This window comes from Anarrhichthys ocellatus, unplaced genomic scaffold (genome assembly GCF_004355925.1).
Source record: "Anarrhichthys ocellatus isolate YVR2014 unplaced genomic scaffold, GSC_Weel_1.0 scaffold65, whole genome shotgun sequence".
Classification (NCBI taxonomy): Eukaryota; Metazoa; Chordata; class Actinopteri; order Perciformes; family Anarhichadidae; genus Anarrhichthys; species Anarrhichthys ocellatus.
The window spans coordinates 832,953-848,096 of record NW_022280095.1 but is presented as its reverse complement, the minus strand read 5'-3'; the positions used below and the strand labels follow the sequence as shown (position 1 = coordinate 848,096).

Sequence of the window (15,144 nt, the reverse complement as noted above, 5' to 3'; positions counted from 1 at the left end):
AATCTTCCTTTGCTAACCTGCAGCTGCACACTTATCCTGCACAAACACATGCCTGACCCACATGTTTTACACAGGGACACTTCAACGCTTCCACATGAGCACATACACAGGAAAATACAATGCACACTCACACATAAACGCACTAATCATCACTCATCCTGGCCTATACCGCAGCTATAATCTATTAAATGACTAGCAGATAGTTTACACACTTGCAAGCACACATGCACTCTCGCACACTGCGTAAATCCTGCTCATCTCCCCGATCAATAATGACACAAAAGATTGCCTGCACTTCTCCACCTTCTTCGCGTGACAAGCAGGGCTGAACAATTCAATATAAAGCTGCTTGTAAGAAGCCATGAGATTGGTGATTAAGATATGAGCATTCTCCCCGCATCCTCAGAAACCAGTGCTTGTTGGACAATGTGATGGGAAAAAAATCACAAGCTGCTGGGAAAATTTAGATCGCAATAGTTGTTTTGGTCTGCGTTTTCTTTTGTTTCAAGCCAAGTCCCTCAGGCACGCTGGACCATAATAGTACACCACGTCATCTATTCACACGAGCAGCCTTTCCATTGGTGAAGATGGTGACCAAAGTGTAGAGACACACTGAGCTAGTTATAACCACTCCTTTATTTTCTCCCTCCAACACTTGCTGCATTGTACCAATTTTGTGGTAAATAGTGAGTAGGAACTTGACTCATTAGGTCGCTTACAAAGAAAATCTGCAAATGAATGGTACACATAATGTAGCCAGGTAAGCAGCGCTGGGCCACGTATTACTAAAATAGTGGATTCCAAAAAATCCCACATCCAGTAAGCCACAGTTTGAGCAGACATGCAAACCATAATAATAGGCCACTATTTGAAAGTCAACTAAGGGATTTAATTAACAAATATTTTGACTTTGATATTGTCCTCTGAAATTAATAAAGACAAAATCAATATTTAAGTGGTATAATTTCTTAATTTGCCTTTGGAAAACTGTTCCCTTCCACCGTCTCATCAGGTGTCCTATACACCGGTGTCATCAATCTCCTTAATTGATTAAACAACATACATTCAGTAGCAGAGCTGAACCAGAGGGGGCTCGGCAAGGCATAACCACACAGAAATCATTCAACATTCATATTTAACACAATTCTACCAACCACATATTTAACTAAGCATGTTTATATACAGCGTTATATAAAGAATTTTACTTTCATACTCAGCCTTTTCTGAAGTGTACCTTAGCTCATGGTTCATTATGGCTCCAGTAAATTGTAAAATCCAATATTTTCCAATACTTCTTAAAAATCAGAGCTGTTTTGTTGCATGCAAGATAAACATATACTGTATGCATGTAGAACCCCGACCGTGGGTCTTTAGAGACCAGGGACTATGTTCGGCATTAGAGACTATGTTAGGCATTACCGCCTATCATTCATTTTATTCAGTTAAGCACTTTCACACACATACACAAACATACACACACACACACACACACACACACACACTCACACTCTGATGGCAGCAAGCTACCATGCAATGCATGGGGAGTCGGGTATCAAACCACCAAGCCTGCAATCAGCAGAGTATGTTCTCTACCCCCTGAGCCACAAGAAGTTTTGATGATAGTAACTTTGAAGTGAAGGAGTGCCTGAAGCAACTGATGATGCAAATTATATGTCAGTGCCAAATGAATAGCAAGATATTTCAGAATTGGAGCTAGAGTATGGCAATGCTAACTCAGAGAAAAATAGCAGACCACTGAACATAGCGTGCCCTACCATGCTGCAATGACAACAAGACAATGATTATTATTTGTGACAAATTTGTGTTTGGCCAATCCCAGTCATTGAGCAGTTACAGCAGTGTGCAACACAGTACAATATTGTATGTGATAAAAAAAACGCTTGGATATTTTGAAAGATATCAATATAGGGAAAATATTTTTTTTGGCACCTGTAATTGAAAACAACAACAAAAAAATCCAGAAAATATGATTTGGGTTGCCAGTATGGTACAAATGCTCAGCCAGTTTGTAGTTTTGCTTTCTCAAGTTGTATCCTCCTGTTTGCCGTAGCCCTGTATAATCCTGAGTACCCTTGTGCTTCAAGTGCTGTCTGTGCCTGCCTCTCTATAGCCTACAGCTCAGCCCACTCTTCCTGCCCCACTCCACCGCAATCTCCGGATACACTTTCACCCATTTTCTCGGATAAAGCTGCTTATGAACTTTTTCATACCTCTGTCTATATTTCACATAGACTGTGAATTACCAAAAAAACATGCTACACTGTGATATACAGTATATACATTGCTGTCCTGCTTAGGTTGCTGCCTCACCATATACTCAACCGAGAGCAATACAAGAGTTGATTAGTGAGGCTGTTTGCAGTATTTCCTCCTCATGAACCAGTCAAGGGCATGAGCAGTGTGTTCTGGCCAGATCGTGGACAGCCACAGAGCACTGCTCTGCTGTTACTTAGCTCTGCAATTACTGCTGTAAACACCATCTACATGAAGACTTCCATCGGTTAGAATCTCACAGATAAAAACTGGATTTGTAAATAACAAAAAAGCAAATGTTCGGCATTGACCTCAAATGCTTTGACTGGTGCTCCGTTTTCGGAGTTGACACAGATCAATTAGCTGGTTGATATGAACTGAGATGTGCTCATTACTCATAGGTCAAATATGTCTTGAACAAATTCCCAAAGCACAGAGAGGAAGAGTAAATGATGGTGCCCGGCTGCCAGACAAAGAATGCTTTGAATGATAAAAAGGAGAGTGTCATTCAGGGGCTTATAGAGAAAAAGGGATGTGTTTCATTAACGGTGAAAGCAAGCTGATATGCATCACTGATTGGCAAGATGCCAGCCGACAACAGAGCTTGATGAAGATGCGAAGAGGCTGGCTGTATGGGATCAGGAAGAAGAAAGAAACAAAAGAAAAAAGAGCTACAAAGAGGAGCCAGTGGCAAGCTTAGCGTTTTATGAAGACTGACGAAAAATACCAAAGATATTAAAAAGGGATCAAGAGCGTGGTGAAATGGTTGAGAACAAAAGGCACTGGGTTTTTCAAGCTCAGTGGGAGGCCAATTTATTGGAGCAGAATGCACCTCACAGCAAAAAGAATGCCAGTAGAATAATGCTGACTCTTGTATCTGAGTCCTATACACAGAAACGGATAGGTCTGAGGTTTGTATGCGTATCCTCAGCGTTTCCCATTGGTGTGTAAGGAAAATGGCAATGTAGCTGCATGTCACTTGCACAAGTTTAATTTGATTTTGAAATGGCTAAATCCATACCTCGGAGGTGTTTCATTTGACTGAAGCATAAATTGCCAGCCAAATCAGCACAATCACATTCTGCAAAAGAAACTCTTTCGCTGTCCTAAAGGAATTGATCTTGGTGCAGTCCATCCAGGTTGCATACACGCAAACAACCAATGTGAACTAGAGCCGCTGGTACAGACTGCAGTGCTGACATGCCACAGAAAAGGCTATTCTACAAAAAATGTATTGCCCCTGGGAAATAAATACTTAAAATGTTACAGTATGCTTAGAAAAACAGCAGCATCAAGGGACACATTGACTCATTGGGATATTTAGGGGATAGCTGATAAGCTGGTGGTGGGTTTGATGAGAGGGATGGAGAAGTTATATAAATGAAAAACACGTTCAGAGTTCACCAAAACTCATTTATTTTCTTTTTTGTTAATTTAAAGCAATGTATTTTTCTGGCCACTCTTCAATAAAGCCCATCTCTGTGGACTGTATAGCTTGGAGTGGTCCTATGAACAGATACTCCAATCTCCTCTGTGGAGCTCTCCAGCACCTTCAGGGTTATCTTTGGTCTCTTTGCTGCCTCTCTGATTAATGTCCGGTCCGTGAGCCTTGGTGCTCTCTTGTTTGTTGCGGTGCCATATTCTTTCCATTTTGTAACAATGGAATTAATGGTGCTCCCTTCGATCATGCTACACTTAGATTGCACACAGGTGGACTTTATTGAACTAATTATGTGACTTCTGAAGGTAGGCTAATTGGTAGCACCAGGTCTTATTTAGGGGCTTCATAGCAAAGGAGGTGAATACATGGGCACGCACCACTTTAAAGGTTCTTCTTTTTGTTGTTGATATTTTCAAACAAGTTTTTTATTTTTTTTTATTTTGCTTCACCAATTTTGACTTTTGTGAAGGTCCATTATCTAAAATCCAAATAAAAATCCATTTTTATTTCGAGGTTGTAATGCAACATTATAGGAAAAATGTCAAGGGGGTAAAAACATTTTGCAAACAAATGCTTTACTGATTTAATTGAATCATATTTTACGTTTAATACAGTGGTGGAAGATGTACTCGGGTCCTTTTACTTAATAAAAGTAGCAATTCCATTGTGTTTGCAGATGTCTACTGAATCAAGTTCTTTTAATGAGTGATGTATCCATGTTAATTGTGAATGGATACGACTATTATCTAAACTGCTTTTGTGTTTGCCATGTTTTCCACCTGGTGGCAGGAGTGGGAACGCCTGGGTCCGGTTCCCCAGTCTATAAAGCAATGGCTTTCACTAGCAGACGCTTTCTCTGCGGTGCTGCTGCAGTTTGCACTCTTCTCCTTACAGGCAGCCATTGTATTCAGTATGTTGCTTTAGTTTATCATGCTTCTTTTGCACCTTACAAGACACACACACACATCCATTATGATCCTCATGTATACTTACACCACTGATTATCCCGACATCTACAGCTTAACAATTCTTATTTGGCATCTTCATTTGGTTGAGATAAAGCTTCTTTTTGTTAAATATTCATTTGGTGTGAAGCCCTTTTATTTATGGCCTCCTGAGCCAGGTCACAACAATATAAACAACTGAAATAATATAATACCACATAGACATTTTAAATTGGTTTAAAGAGAGACATAGTGCTTATATTCTGTTATTTTCGTGGATTTTGAAGCCTAACCTTCAGTGTGCTTGTACTATTAGACTACATGTTCTCAGATACATTTTGCCAAATTGTATCTCTAAGCAGATCGGTGTCAGTCAGTGTACTTTTTAAGTGCCAGAATAATGCATAACACAAAATGTGCGCACAAATATAAAATTATATATTATGCTTGAGTGTGAAATGAGCTTTAATTACATGTCAATCAGTATCAAGTAAATTAGATTGATGGATATGGAGTTAAAGTTTTAGAAAAAAAAATTTCTAAACAATATCTGAACTCAAAACACTTCCTAGCAGCTGTCAAACTGTGCATAACTGTGTGTGATAAATGATAAACGAATGATAAACTCCTCCTGGCAAAATAAATGTCTGCAAATGCAAAGTACACCCTTGTGCCTCTGAAGAGATGTTTGTGAAAGTCAAGGTTAAAGCTGCATACATGAAGCACAAAGTAGTTGTCATGCAGAGACCAGACCAGGGCTGCAGACTGTGAGATAGATTAGATGACACTGGAGCTGACGGAAGCATCCACAGGACTCCCGTCTTCTGCCAGGATTCAAAGAGGTCAGGAGATTAAAGCTTCAGCTCAACCAGAGGGAAATGTGGCGTATCTTATGGTCAACAAGAGAGCACTGATCCTTCGTGGTGGACCAGTAAATTGATCACGCAGCATTATAAGTATGACATTCAAATGAATCAGACTTTTACAATTAAAGTGTTATTTTAGGACTCATAGGACATACAATCTCAAAAGCATGCCTAGCGATAAAGATTGTCTTATTAATGAAAGACTGAAATATTTTTTCTTTTAATGAATGAGTATAAATATCAAGGAATTATTTGAGAAAAATGAAATGACCACGGCTCTCTTTACCGTACAATGCTGAATTAGTATCTCTTACATGTTTATCTGGAACATGTAAGATGCTCCAGTTCTCCAGTCCATCAGTTAAGCTCATAAACGGTGAATAAGATGGAGCTAGATAAAATACTGGGAGTTTATCAGTTAGCAACCACTGTCTTCACTGTCACAGCTCTGCTGCTTCAATAAGCCTCTGCCATGTTAGTTTTTCACTCCTCAGCTGCAGAATGGCAGCCATATCTAATTGGCCAATCTGATTCGCCTCCCTGGTGTGTGTGTGTGTGTGTGTGTGTGCATGTGTGTGTGTGTGTATATACACGTTTGTGCATATCCGTGTGTGAGCATGCACCATAGAAACCATCTGTTCACAGTGAGCTAGCATGAGTCACAGACCAAAACTGAGCCATGGCATCTGGGGGTATAGCATCCACTCTCCTTCCCGCGCCAATCCCTCCATGCATCTCTCTTTCCGCTCCTTTTTTTCCCCCTTCCTCTCTCCCCTCAACTCATTTTGTCTCATTGAATTTGCTTTTATCCCCGCATCTCCCTTCAGCTCCTCTTCTCCTGTCAGCTGCCTGCTCAGTTTACCCTTCCGTTTATTTGATTTTCACCGAAAGAGAAGAGTGATAGATGCAGGTGATAATGCTCTGATAATGCAAAGTTTGGAGTCAGCGTGGCTCATAGGCACAGGCTTCATCAGCTTCCTTCTGCTGGATTCTCCGCTCAGCTATGTAATGGAGTCTGTCGATCACAGTGGAATTAACAATGTATCCCTATAGTTTTTTTTACAAGCATGGATGCTCTCTCTCTAATGCACATACACACATCCCTGACACACCATAGGGGACGTCGGCGTTTGCACTAAAGGGAGGACTGGTTTAATGGCTAATCAATGTCATATAGTGTAACCTGTAGCACCCCTAGATGCTAGACAAACACAGATGTAATTGCATGCATACTTATATGCAAACAGGCGATAAGAATCAATCATATATATATATATATACACACACACACATAGCTGCATGTTACATTGATCAGAGCAGGTTGACGAGTTACGACAGTGGGGAGTTTAAACTCTAGGGATCCTTCCGCTAACCCACTTTACTAGAGCCTGGCAATCCTTTCCTCCCCATCGCTCTACTCCTTAATGATTTCTCCTATCATCCAGAGCCCTAATGGAGTCTGTTTTGCTTGCTGATCAATGGGGAAAACGAGGAACTGAGCCTGGCTCTCTGTCAGAGGGAGGTGCTGGGTTGCTGCGGCTCCCTCAACATCCTTGATGGAAGCATGTGTGAGAACTCATCTGTTCTTTGATCTGAGTTGGAGCGCAGTAAGGGGGGGGCAAAGATCCCCGAGTGGTAGAGGAAAATCGTGGTACCTTAAACAATCACCACATGCATACATCACGTACTTCCAAACATGCACAAATAAACACAAATTAAACAAAAAACAAGGCTTTGGAAATCAGAAACTGAAGATTGTTTGCCAACCTCACTTAATTGTTCTCTCCACATTGGGATTTCACTAACTTGCTTCGAATCACAACATCCGTCTACAAATGGGTTTGTGTAGTGACTCAGAAACATGCCCCAATATTTCACGCATTGCCTTGGGCAACATAAGGATTTCAAAATGCAATTATTGTTGGATAAACTTGACAATATCTAATATTCAAATCATGGAATAGCTTAACTTTGAACGAAATGTCACCCCTATTTTTTCAGCTTTCCTAAATTGCCCTGGGGACAAACAACAAAGTCTCAGCATTTCATCATCATGCAGTACTCAAACTTTTAGGTTGAAGCACTTGCTAATTTATTATTATATCCAGCCTGTTTCATACACAGTAATGATTTTGCAGGGAACATTATGAACAATCAAACGAGACAAACCCATTCAGAAAAGATAGTTTTTAAAGCTTTAAAACATTTCTTTTTAAATGTTTCCCAAATAAAGGTCAGACAAAAAGACATCAGACAACCCTCTGGTTAAAGCTCCACGCGTGCTCGCACACTGGGAGAGACATAGCAGGACCTACAGCCCAGTTTAGTCTTGAAGGTTCAACCAGAGTGAGAGTTCAAATGCCTCGCAGCTAAAGGTCAAAAGCACCACACAGAGACTAAAAGGGGAAGTTAATGTTCCTGCTCTCCCCTCCTGCCTGTCACACACACACACACACACACACGCACACACACACACACACACACACACAGAAATGAACTTCAAAGGACCTGAATCTTTTGCCTCTCATGTCTATCATCCTTGACTCAATTTTGGTCTTGCCATGATCCGAGCAGCAGCAGTTCAACAGCAGGAAAAGGAACATTGTGCTGCAGGCTCTACTTTTACAACTTCTACTCTTTTGCATTCTGCTGGCAGTTGTTCCCGTGTGTGTGTGTGTGTGTGTGTGTTTACAGATGTAATATTTATTAACTGGTCCAAATGCCTAAAGGAGTTTTGGACTACAGGTGACACTGGAGTAAATCTGGACATAAATATTGCTGCTTAAATAGACAATATGCTAACCAGCAGGAGTTTAGGTCAGTTACATTGTGTATGTTTATCTTAAGGGTTTATTTAGTTGATGCACTTGTTGCAATAAAATAAAAGTCTGATGTACTGTACGTTGCTTTCATTGATTCAAGATATTGATATTTGCGTGGTAATTGTATTTATAAAAGTACCGTGCAAATGATGCTATTATCTGCAAGACAGGGAGGCTAAATTCAATACTGTCAATTGAGTTGCATTTGTCTCCAACAACAAAGTAAAACAGAAATCGAAAAATCTAAATATTTAGCTGCAAGCGTCAGTTAGTGTCATGGAAACTGTGTCTCCAGCTCATTACTGTTCTGCTGGTCTTTTGACATTATGACTGGACAGATTTACTTTAGATGCTGTAGGGTATTACTTTAACGATCACTTAATGTATGTTGATTGCTACAGTGCCACAGCTTTTAAGATCTATTTAAATTATGTTTGAGATAAGGGTTTAAAATCTAGGAGATTTAAAGATATGTTCCACAGAAAATTCAGGTTGGTGGAAAACCCAGTGTGTCACCATGTGCAACAGATTCAGTTCATGTACGAGAATATAGGGATCAAAAGACAAAGAGAGAAGAGAAGTGTTTACTATTGCTGCAGCTAATGATTGTTTTCTTAATCAATTGATTAACTGTTTGGTCAGAAAAGAGGAGGAAGCTGGAATCGGTAAATGCTTGGCATTTTTGCCTAAAGAATGACTTAATTAAACAATTAATCATTTCAGCCCCATTGCGCACACACACGCCAACACAGTTGGTCAATACTCACAATGCAATTAGAGCACTACTCATTGATTGAGGCCTTTCATCTATAATGGTCCAACCCAAACATGCAGAAACTGTTTAATGTGTTTTTATAGCTTTTGAAAAAAGATACTCCACATTTATGCCACTTTTATAAAAAAAAAAAACACTGCTGTGGAAACCCAAGGGAGTCCTTTATTTCCCTGTTCCACTGTAGCTGAAAAGGTGCCTCCCCCACATTACCGCACAGTTTGTATTCATTTCCAACCAATGAGGGAGAGAAAAGGGGGGAAGGAGGGAATGGACAGATGACATAACAGGGGGCCTGACATGCGTGAGAATGGAGGCGCTTACGTCAACTGTAACTGGGAGAGGAAGAGCAAGCATTCCCTATGTAGGTCACATTAAAAACACATGCAGCTACAAATTCAGCCAACTAAAAAACCAGCCTGCCGAGCTGCATTGAAATCCCAACTGTATGTACAGCTCCAGTTCTTTGTGAAAATGAGCACCATCAATACGATACTGTTATCTCTGCTCATGCTGACTGAATTTGCAGCACAGACCTAGTTAAGAGCCCGTGCCATGTTATTTTTTTCATAGATGTAAGACAAAAAAGCCGAGCTGTCAAATGGGGGAAGTGTCGGGCCTTTTCAGTATATCTATCAATGATTTATCACAGTTGTGGGAAATTTATATTTTCTACTTTTATAAAGTAAGTCGTACTACATTCTTGTCTGTAATATCACACCAGCGTTGCACCGTGTCATCACCTTTTACTCATGAATCATCCTAGAGCAAATTAAGCAATTATGTCACAATGTTCCACACCTCTAGCCTTAATGATAATGACGTTAATTAATGAATATCGGTGCCATCTATTACATGCACAACACACAGTGAAACTTGAATGCATTGAAACCTTGTCTAATCATAATACCCAGCGATTAACGATAAGTTGATTGCACTGGCAATATCTATTACCATAAATATCCCTCATATTGTGTCCTCGTGTGTTACAGAAAATGTGCTTTGCAAAACTGCAGCCCTACAGTTGTTATTGACCTGGTGCTTGTGTATGAAAATACAGAGTGAAGAATAAATTGTAACAGGGTGGAGCAGGGGAAGAGGAAGCAAACTGTAACATAATGAATGTGGGAGGGGGCTGTTTATGCAAACTATATGCATAATGGGATAAAAGAAAGCAATGACGACAGTATGGTGATGATAACAGTGTACTTGTGAAAGTACCATTGAGATTTACAAATAGCAGCACATTCTCACAAACGGTAGGACTGGTGTCAACAGATTTTGTAACGAGTGGACTCACGGTGGGCTGTCCTGCAGTGGTCACTCTGTGTGCTGTCAGCAGACTGGGCCGAGGAGGCGGATGAGACGCTGGAGCTCCTGACGAAGCCGAAGGCTGCCAGGCGGCCCGCGGGGAGGCGGCTGGAGCTGAAGCCTGGGGGGCGCAGGCCTGACTGGCTCGCTTTGGGAAGCGGGGACCTGGAGGCCATGGCCTGGGGCTGTGGTGCTGCGGTCGCTGGAGCAGCAGGAGGAGGAGCATGATGGGCGAAAACCTGGTCATCTGTTCACAATGAAGAAAAAGCACAGTGAACAATCATATTGTCATTTATTATTCGAAAAAAAAAAAAAAACACTGTGAAAAACGAAATACTGTTAAATTGACATGGGGTGTCCTTAGATGCACTGATATTACAGCAGCAGCCAGACAGTAAGCTGTCAATAGCAAACTAATCATTCCCTGCATTTCAACTTATCGGGTGACCCTTTGTTAAGCCCCGCCCCTATGCTGCTAGTCCGTCAGGCTGTCAGAGCAACCATGGAGCCCACACTGTCACTTACTCCACTCCCTGCAGAAATACTATCAAATGTTTGGAAAAAGCTATTTCAGGAAGAACAGACTGAAGGGTACCAACATGCGCTTGTAGGTTATATCCAGGATGTCAAAGCAGTGAAAACAGGTTGAATAGATAAAGACAGAAGATAAAGCCTACAAATCACAGTGTAAAAGTGAACCAACTAAATCAGATAGTTGTTGCGCCCTGTTCAGAGCTGGCCGAAGCTACGCTGTGATTGGCTAGTCTGCATTCGAGGGGCGAGACTTAGCTGCATTTTGCTCACTTTGTTTGAGCTGCAGCCTGTGGTGCTGAATGGACAGCGCCACAAGAGTAGGAAGTAAAAGTGTGCATGTGTGACTACTGTAAACTCATTAATCACCACTTACATACCAACAGCACAGCCTTGATGTTTATTTCCCCTGTGAATCATTCATCATCCTGTGTTGACTAAGCTCCCATTGAGCACCACAAAGTTTTGTGTTATGACTCTGATTGCTACAGCAAGCAAATATGATAACAATAAACACAACAACCTGGTAACAGCTGCTTTTGGCTTTGACCGTGCTCACAGACTGGGCTGGCGGCCAACAGCTCCTCTAATGCCAACACTGTTGTGACGTTCAATATGACGCCCACAATTTAGGACACAGATTATATATCTGTCCAATACATACATACACTGTGTTTATAATTCATTACACGATCAGGAATTCCTTGTTATTATAGGTATTACATCGATTCTGCAGTTATACAGTTACTGCATGAAAGCCGTTCCTCTACTGTTCAGGACTCAAAACCAAAAAAGAATATGAAAGGTTGATTAAAAGAGAGAGGAAACATATTTCCAGTGAAAGAGAAAGAAAAGACCTGGAATCAAAGAGAGAAAGGGAGGATAAGAAAAGTAATCTTAGCTCCATAGTGGCAGCTATTCTCAGTGAGCAATGGGGCTCTCGGTAATCTATGGTTTCCGACAGCCAAACAGATGAAATGTGCAGGCATGAACAACCAAGGCTGCGCACATTTACACACAGTGGGCAGTGGGAAAATCCTCAGGCCTGGGATAGAAACCCCAGCCTGCAGTACACGGTTTAGATCCTAGACAGAAGAGAAGAATTATCCCCTGCTGGCTGCAGAGATAAGGTAGGCAGCCCTACTTTCCTCAACTATTTGGCACAGCTGTGGGCTCCACATGCTACAGGGGAGCCGCCGCATTAATACAAGAAAGGAAGAACTCTGAGAGGGAGAATTCAAGCTCTGCTGGTAGAGAAAGACAAAGTGGGACAGGGCGAGGGAGAAAAGTCTCCAGTGTATCTCCCCTCCAGCTTCATCAGCGCCAGTGTTCCCACTTATCACCTCTTTCCTCCTTCCTCGATATCTGCCTGTGTGCCACGCGTTCTGCTTATCAGATTAGAGCTCGCTCCTCTTGAGTGAGAAGGTCATTAAAGATAAATGTCCTCATTTTCCTCCTGCCCCCGACCACTCCATTCATCCCCTCTGAGAAACGAATGAGGGAAGTGAGCCTGACAAACACCTTCAGCCTAGATAGCACGGACCTAAGCTCCTGTTAAATGAAGTAACACATTATTCATAACAATCTAAAAAGGAATAGGAAGGGAATGGAATTATTAATATGACTTTAACTGTCCTCTCTTTCTATTCTGTCCTCTGGTTTGTTTCTCACTTTCTTATTCTTATTTCTTTGCACCTGCAAAATACACTCGACCTGATGAAGCAGCTTTCAAAAACTACACAAATAGGACAAAAACGTATGAAAGTATGATTTTGAAAATGCATCATGAATCACAAAACCCTGAGTGTTTTCCTGGGCTTGCCATTTTCTCCCTTTGCCATTCCAAAGATTTTAATAAAACTTTCCCCTTAGGTCTGAAACACCACCTACAGTCTCTCAACAACCCCCGAGAAATGAAAACATCTTCCAACCATTGGCTTTTGCTGATAGAGAGAGCATCCTTACGTGAGGTGGATAATGTAAATTGGGCTCTGAAAAGTCAATGGGACAGGCAGCTGGGATAAGCCCTATAACGACCAAGCAATTTTAATTAAAGCCCAAGGTGAGTTGCGTCAACCTGCATGGATTTCCTCCACAAAGCGTTTAATTGCATATTATTAAATGTGATACTTGAGTGCATTGCAATCTCTGCAGAGCTACTCGAGCAAAGCACGGGGCGTCGCTGCTGTGAAGACGGGAGGATGAGAGCCTCAATATGCAGAAGTTACAGTAGCTTCATCACAAACGTCCTGTCCTGTAAGTGGATAGTCCTCATTATCATAACACTAGACAGTTTAAACCCTACATGGTAATTATGTGAGCAGTGAGAGTACTTTGACTGCTATATACAGTATAATTACTATAATATGTGTACGCAGATGGAGAGATTTTCTTTCACAAAAGCCTGAAAATGTGTAACTCCCAGTGATGAAAAGAAGAAAGGAAACATAAAGTGCTTATTGGCACATTTTTAGGGTTTACGGCTCAGATTTCTCCAGGAGATGGATGAAAAAAACAACAACAAAAACAACAGAATTCCCTTAATTACATAGCCTACAAGAACTGACACTGACACACACAATGTTGACCCATGCTGTATATACAGTACATGTTTTAGCTGGTGTTTATCCATGCGGTCTCTTTAGGGCAGGGTACAGCAGGGATGAGAGATGATTCCAGCAAGAAGATACTGGCGTTACTTAAACCTTAATTGCTTTGCACTTCAAAGCCTGTAGTTCCCAGAGGGCCAAGCAGCACTGAGACGCCATACATATGTATTAAGAGGGATTATGTTAAGGAAGGCAGGCAAATCATAACACTATGCTGATCAATTCAGTATGTGCAGTTTTGGGTTATGTGTGTCGTTGAGTGCACGTATGAACACGTATGTCACACTCGGTGAGAGAGCAGATGAAATATGCATAACCTGCATTCATCTCAGGCCAATATCGTTGCTCTGCTCGTTGCTGCAAAGGAGAAGAACGATAAGGTGGCTCTCTCTGGTGTGACTAATTTGTTGCTGAAATAAAAGCTGACACAAACTCTAAAACATAATTTGGGGAAATCTCTTACCTGTGTTATCTTTGTTTTTCTGACTGGTCGCTGGGCTGACCGGGTGGACTGGCTGGCTGAAGACCAGTGCTGACCTCTGACCTTGACTGGGCCCTCTGCCCTTGGCTGAGCCCGTAGTCGTCCTGTTGACAGCTCCCAGACCCAGACGCAGACCTCTGCCAGAGCGCAGGAGGCTGCCGCTTCCTCCGGCCTGAGTAACCGCCCTCGACTGCAACGCGTCCTCAGCTGTACTCACTTTAAAACTGGCAGATCTTCCCACCTAAAGATCAAAATAATGAAATCAACTTCAAAATCCTATCATTGAAAAATATATACTGTACCCTAGGCCCAGAGACTGAAAATAAATATTAAGTAATTGAGTGGTATTGTGGACAAACTGGGCAAAGAATCATTTGATGCTACCTTTATTATAATTTACCTGCACCAAAGTCATAAATTACATCATTGCCGCCATATAGACTGAAGTCTGTTTGTCATCCAACATTCTGTATGGACATAACTAATTTTTAAAATATGATGTGGCTGATCATGAGAAGAAAAAATAGTAATAGATAACAAGAATTCCTCCAGCTTGGAGTTCGTCCACTTAATATGGCTGACGCTGTGAGTCGAAGTCACAAACAGCCTGACGACATGCAGGGAAATTGGGATGTTAAATTGTTTAACACCACCGGGGTAATTCAAGAGTACGTGTTGTCTCTCAGCAGCCTGTGTGCTGGACAAAATGCCAACGTGCATGCAGTGGCAAATAAAGCGTTGAGAATCCTCCTTGTCCCTGTGAGCATTGTACTTCAAAATGCATTAACTATTTATTTCCGCATGTTGGTGTTTGATGCTGTATGAATATGAATACCAAATGAAGCTATTTAATGAGAATCAATAACGGATGATTTTAAAGCGATAATGAGCAGCTCTTGATAGAGTGGGAATAAAATGCAGAAGATCTGTAATCAATTATACATGGTTTACTATGGGATAGAAGTTATGGACATCAGCTAGTGAAACTGACAGAATCACCTAATTTAACGGAAGAGTCCTTGCACTTAATATGTATAGTATAATGTATATCATAAAGCAATTATATCCTGTTAATTGATTTAGGAACTATCAT

At 41.3% G+C, this 15,144-nt stretch overlaps 1 protein-coding gene across 1 annotated transcript in view; it reads right to left on the bottom strand.

The window, feature by feature from the left end:
* mtus2a (microtubule associated tumor suppressor candidate 2a) overlaps positions 1–15,144 on the bottom strand; it is a 41,265-nt gene that overhangs the window by 13,676 nt on the left and 12,445 nt on the right. Inside the window, exons 3-4 of the mRNA XM_031872611.1 lie at positions 14,034–14,292; positions 10,420–10,677 (exon numbers count right to left, since the gene is read on the bottom strand). Coding sequence (XP_031728471.1) covers positions 10,420–10,677; positions 14,034–14,292 — 517 coding nt within the window. The remainder of the gene's footprint in view (positions 1–10,419; positions 10,678–14,033; positions 14,293–15,144) is intronic.